We start from the raw sequence: 6,111 nt of genomic DNA on the forward strand, positions 1-6,111 counted from the left end.
GATTATAGGCGTGAGCCACCGCGCTCGGCAATAGTAGGAGTTGGTATTTAATTTTTTGGCTTTTTTTTTTCTTTACTATCCTCTGTCCCTGCAGCTGTCAGTGTTCTGCCTCCAGGAGATACTCAAGTATTACTGGATTCAGAAACAGCAAAAGGTTTTTGTGGCTTTGTTAACTCTCTGAGAAACTCACTAAGAAAAAAATTTTTTTGTTGTTTTAACCAACTGAGAAACCCAATTTCCCAGAGATTTAGGTTAGTGAATTTGTCAGGAGGAGGGTTATGAGTGCTTTCCCCAGTCCCCGTCTATATCAGTGAGGACTCTTGGTTACAATGTCAGAGTGTATCTCTAACTGGTTTACCCTAGAAAGGGAAAATTTCAGTTCATTTAATAACAGAAAAGTCTGGAAGTAGCTCCAGTACAGTGTTCTCAGACTGTACTATCAGAACCTGTCTCCATCTCATCTCCGAGCTGCTTTCTTCTCTGTGAGCGTCCTTCTCAGCAGGGGTTTCCCGGGCAAAACTGAAAATGACTCAGCAGCCCCAATAGAAAAGAAGCGTCTCTCTCCTTTCAACACTGGCAAAAGTCCTAATGTGGGCTCTTAAAACCTCCGTTTAAGAGACATCTATCTCTGGGGGTATCCCTGTGAACTCGAGTTATCCAAACCTGGACTCTGTGCTTGCACACTACCAAGGGGCTTTATGGAGTGACCGGATGGGAGGTGGTCAACTTCACCTAAATCACATGGGTGAAGTGTGTGTGTGGGGGGTGTCCCACTGAAAATCAAGCTATTGTGTTATAGAAGGCACTAGTGATGAACAGGTGACATAGTTCTGGTACACTTGCCCTCTACTTTTCTTTTTTCTCTCTCTCTCTTTTTTAGTCTCTGGGTCTCTCCAGCGCAGCAGCCAGCATGTTTGGGAATGATGGCAGTGAGCTGATACTGCATTTTGTGACCCAGTGCAACGCTCGGCTCTCCCGTATACTAGAAGAGGGGCAGAAGCTGGTACAACTGGGCCAGGCAGAGTAAGTCCTATGGCATTATTGCTCGGGGTGGCAGCTAAGGATTGGGGGACTCATGTCCCATCAGCTGTCCCCAGGAGACTAATCCAAACAGAGCCAAAAGAGAGTGGCATTGAGAAGCTCTGCTGCTGTGACAGGACTAAAGCCAGCAGCCTGTCTGACAGTGTTAGCCAGCCAGTGTCAGGAGCTGGTGGGACCTCCTCCTTAGGGCTGTGTGGACAGTGTAGTGCTAAGCCCCTGCCTTTAACCCAGAGATACACTGTTTTCTTTTCCCTCTTCCAGGAAGAGGAAGACAGACCAGTTCCTGAGGGATGCAGTGGAAACCAGACTGAGAATGCTGATCCCATACATTGAGCACTGGCCCCGGGTACAGAGTCCATATCCAGCCCCCAAAGCAATAATAATATTAATATTTATAATTCTCAGCACCTTTCATTTGGAAGACTTTGTATAGAAGTTAGCTCTTTAATCGTCTCCATGAAATCAGGAATACTTAGTAAAGTTGGTAGAGCTAGGTTTCAAACTTGGGAGTGAGGATAGAGAGGATAACTCTGAGCCATGATGTCTCAGTTCTTGGAATGCAAGTGATTGAGTACTAAGTCACATCCTGGGTGGGTCCTAGTGCCTGAGTGTGCCACTGAGTGTTAACGAAGAGGAGTCAATGAAGGAGCTTAGAAAATCAGACTTTATGGGCTGTCTCCACTTGAATAACAGCTTTGTCATGTTTCCCATCTGGAGGACTGGGACTTTGTCACATTGTCAATGGGATGCTTGGGCCTTGGAATATTCATTCCAAGGACTTTTTCCCCCCTTCTCTGAAGCTTCCTTTTTCCTCTGTTTCAAAGCTTGTCACAGAGAATGTGGGCCATTGTCTGAGTTAAGAAAGCACATCAGAAACGAAAGGGACTCAGATGGCTAGTGTCCTTTGCCCAGCTGGAAGACTGCTGGGCATGTGATTTCAGTCATTCCATGGCAGACATTTGAATACCTAGAGTGCCCCTAGCCTCAGGCTGGCCGTAAAGGGAATTACAGCCAGGAGTTAAGTCCTGTCCCCTACCCTTGCTTTCCATACTTGATTTTTACATCCCCGGCCCTGACTCATCCCACCTTCAGTTAAAGCAGTGGAAGCTTGTGTATTAGGCCCTCAGCTCCCTTCCTGATTGTTTCTTTCCAGACCAGTTCACTAAGAGAAAACCTTTCAGCCAATCTAGGACCTCTCTGATGAGCTCCTGTAGGACACAGCCAGTAGATTTTAGAGTTGGTAAAATGGCAAGACCTGGTCTTGTTAGACCAGGAGGAGCTGTTGTCTGTTAATGGAGGAGTTGCTGGTCTGTGCCATCACTTGTGTTAGTGGAAGGATCTTTGGTTTCAGGAAACTGAAATCAACTTGAGTTAAGCAAAAGAATGGGGAGGAGTTTATTGTGATGCTACAGGGGTACATCAAGCACAGAAATGCTGCCAGACCCAGGAATGGCAAAGAATTAGGTCCTGGAAACCACTCCCCAAATTTCCTCCTATCTCTGCTTTTTCCTCTGTAATGGAATGGGGTGCTTCCCGATCTTTGCTTAGAGAAACCAGCCTCGACCCTCTGGCTCTGTGTTCTCAATTCCACATGCTGGGAATGGAGAATCTGATTGGGCCAGCTTGGGACAGAACCATGCCCCTGGCTCCGGTCAGCTGTAGTCAGGATTACTAGCTGCCTGGAACTCACACCAGGCAGGTGAAGGTGGTGGGTCTCAGAGAACCAGAGCTAGGCATGCCCCCTCGTATACCTCTTGGAGAGGTGAGGCGCTGGCCACCTCTGCACTGTTACCTGTGTGTAGTACTTATTCCTCTGCCATTCTCCCCCCAGGCCCTCAGCATCCTCATGCTCCCCCACAACATCCCGTCCAGCCTGAGCCTGCTCACCGGCATGGTGGATGACATGTGGCATTACGCTGGGGACCAGTCCACAGATGTGAGTACTTTCTACAGGCCCACAGGATACTGGAAAAAGCTTGGGTTAAGCATTTCTTCAAGAAGTTTGTGAAATTTGATCACAAATCCATTCAGAGGGTCTGCAATGTCATTCCCACCCAAGGTATGAGGAAGATCCTACAGCAAGCCAAAGTGGAATCTAGGGCACCTACATTCAGGGACCAGCATTCCAGCCATAAACTGGTGATTATTTCTTCCACCCTCTGGTGATGACAGAAGACATCAGAGGGCCTTGTGATTGGGCTGCCTTTGTACTGTTATTTTCTTTGCGTTCTCCTAAGATGTAGATTCTGCAGCAAAATTCTTTCAAAAAATAATACCATGGAGATACTCATTGCTTTAAAAAGAAACACCTTTCCCCAGCCAATCTAGACCTGCTTTGCTAGGAGATGAATAAGCCCCTTTAAATAGGCACCAGGAAAGAATCTGACTTGTTAATGCTGTCATATTTCTGGTAGGAAATTAAAAAAATTTCTTCATAAAAGAAATTAAAATGTGTTGGTACTTTGTGAAATCCAGAATGAGGAAGCCCAGAGAGACACCCACCATAGTTGTAACAAAGTGCTTTAATAAACTTCCCTCATGCGGGAATATACCACCAACAGAGAAGGTAGGAAAATGAAATTAGAAAGTAAAGAAATTAAAGGAATAAAACACCAAGCAGCTGAGCTGGTCCTCTGAAGAGTAATTTGCTGAACACTCAGAAGTTGCTGAGGGACTTGAACTCTCAGCTTTGTCCAGGTATTGTGGTCTGTCCACGATCCTGTCTCAGCCCTCACTTTACTGATGAGCACCCAGGGTTTGGTCATAACTGGCTGACCACAGAGCTTCCCTGGGATTCAGATATCCTAACACAGTGTTTTTGAACCTTTTTTATCTCACAGCACACTTGAACCTACAAATTTTCAGCAGCGCACTTAAATTATCTTGATCTGGAAAGGGTCAAAAAGAAGAATATGCTTCCTATGCTTTGAACTTCTTCCAAAAATAATTTAATTAATGATCTTTAAAATTTTTCGTGGCACACTGGTTGAAAATCGCTGTCCTAAGACTTAGTCTTTACACTAGCAGTTCCAAGAATTGGTTGGATGTTGCCAAATCACCTAGAATATTTACTAATTCAGACCCACTGGCTGTACTCTTTAGAGGTGAGCCCAGGAACTTGCATTTTTAATCTCTCAGGTAATTCTGATGCCCGGCCAAGTTTGCGACAGTGATGTTGTCCACAGGGCCATATGTATCTGTGAGGGAAAGGAGAAATTGGGTGGGAACTCAGGAGTTCCCATGACCTTGGGTGGGAACTATCCTAGACTTTCCCAGCCCACATAGTAGTGGTAACCTACCTTCCTGGGTGGATTTCTTTGCAGTTTAACTGGTACACCCGCCGAGCTGTGCTGGCTGGCATCTACAACACAACGGAGCTGGTGATGATGCAGGACTCCTCCCCAGACTTTGAGGACACATGGCGCTTCCTAGAAAACAGAATTAATGACGCAATGAACATGGGCCACACTGCCAAGCAGGTAGCTGGGGGCTAGCCATTGCACATCCTCTTTTGAAGGTATACTCATTCTTCTCAGGCCACAACTGGTCCCCTTGGCCTCAGCTGAGCTTTGCTCATTTGTGATTGTGTTCTCCATCAACTCTCCTTCCAGTACCCATAGCCCTCTTGACTCCACCTTTAGAGGCTCATAGGCCTCCTGACTTGTCCTACCTATCCCACATTGTGTTGGGAACTTAAGGAATCCTGACTCTGACTCCCTGTAGGTAAAGTCCACTGGAGAGGCACTGATGCAAGGACTCATGGGTGCTGCAGTGACAGTGAGTACCACCCAACTCATCTCTGCCCACCCCCGTCCCACTCCAGCCCTGTGATAACTTACAACATGTGTCACTCAGCCCACACCATTTTGTAACCTCAAACTAAAAAGCTAATAATAAGACTGACATTGGTTCAGCCCCAGTGTCTTGATCCAAAGTGCTCCAAAGTCTTTATTTTTTACTGGTATCAAGAAATATCACTGAAGGCCAGGCATGGTAGCTCATGCCTGTAATCCCAGCCCTCTGGGAGGCTGAGGTGGATGGATTGCTTGAGTTCATGAGTTTGAGACCAGCCTGAGCAAGAATGAGACCCCATCTCTAAAAAATAGTCAGCTGTTGTGGTGGGTACCTGTAGTCCTAGCTACTACAGAGGGTGAGGCAAGAAGATCACTTGAGCCCAAAAGTTTGAGGTTGCTGTGAGTTATGACACCACAGCACTCCACTGGGAGCAAGAGACTGTCTCAAAAAAAAGAAAAAGAAATACCATTGACTCCTAGGACCCTTGTATGTCAAGTCTCTGTGTCATAGCCACATGTGCCACCTCGAAAACCTTGATCTTTCCCATTAGAGTCTCAAGGCAGGGCAAGACCTCACCACTCTCTCTGTTTCCATCCCTGTATCAGCTCAAGAACTTGACAGGTCTAAACCAGCGCCGGTGAGAGGAAGGGGTGTAAACAAGAGTGCCTGGAAGAAAACAAATGGATAAATTGAAGGGACTTTGAAAAGTATGAGGTGCCGGCCATGTAACCGAGTGTTAATTCCTGAGTCACTACCACAGCCACCTGGAAGCCACAGGGCACTTCATATACTTCGGGCCTGGGATTGGAGTACCCCTTCAGTTCCTAATACCAGGCCAGACCTCCTGATGCCTTTCTGCATTGCTCCTGTGTGAATGAGAAATGAGGCTCTCTCCAAGCATTGAAACCATGGAAACCCAGCACATCCCTGTCATGCTCTCCTGGGCACCTGGATCATGTCTTAACCTTCCCAGAAATGCTCTCTTGGGCTCCCAAGCCAGAGTCAAGGTCAGAATCTACCATAAATGGCAGTTCCATCCTGGCACAGCACAGGCATGTGCACACAACAGTGTTCCTAACAGGCAGCCCATTTTCTCTGCAGTCCTGAGATGCTGGTCCTGGGAACCCCCTCAGAAAACTGCCTCATTCACCTGGGATAGGTGCCTGCTGGACAGAGGTGTGATCTCAGGCCTGGTATCACATTACACCAGGGTGCATTGCAGGGGTATTAGTGTCTTTAGAGTCTGTAAAAATGATAATAAACATGATTGAAGCA

The 6,111-nt window shown here is 46.7% G+C and overlaps 2 protein-coding genes across 2 annotated transcripts in view; both read left to right on the forward strand.

Moving 5' to 3' along the window:
* COQ9 (coenzyme Q9) overlaps positions 1 to 6,109 on the forward strand; it is a 14,441-nt gene extending 8,332 nt beyond the window's left edge. The window contains exons 4-9 of the mRNA XM_053602542.1: positions 881 to 1,023; positions 1,303 to 1,387; positions 2,873 to 2,977; positions 4,365 to 4,520; positions 4,765 to 4,818; positions 5,442 to 6,109. Of these exons, the coding sequence (XP_053458517.1) occupies positions 881 to 1,023; positions 1,303 to 1,387; positions 2,873 to 2,977; positions 4,365 to 4,520; positions 4,765 to 4,818; positions 5,442 to 5,477 (579 nt within the window). The 3' untranslated portion in view covers positions 5,478 to 6,109. The remainder of the gene's footprint in view (positions 1 to 880; positions 1,024 to 1,302; positions 1,388 to 2,872; positions 2,978 to 4,364; positions 4,521 to 4,764; positions 4,819 to 5,441) is intronic.
* ADGRG5 (adhesion G protein-coupled receptor G5) overlaps positions 1 to 6,111 on the forward strand; it is a 266,713-nt gene that overhangs the window by 155,219 nt on the left and 105,383 nt on the right. The window lies entirely within an intron of this gene.

The sequence above is a fragment of the Nycticebus coucang genome, chromosome 2, assembly GCF_027406575.1.
Source record: "Nycticebus coucang isolate mNycCou1 chromosome 2, mNycCou1.pri, whole genome shotgun sequence".
Taxonomy (NCBI): Eukaryota; Metazoa; Chordata; class Mammalia; order Primates; family Lorisidae; genus Nycticebus; species Nycticebus coucang.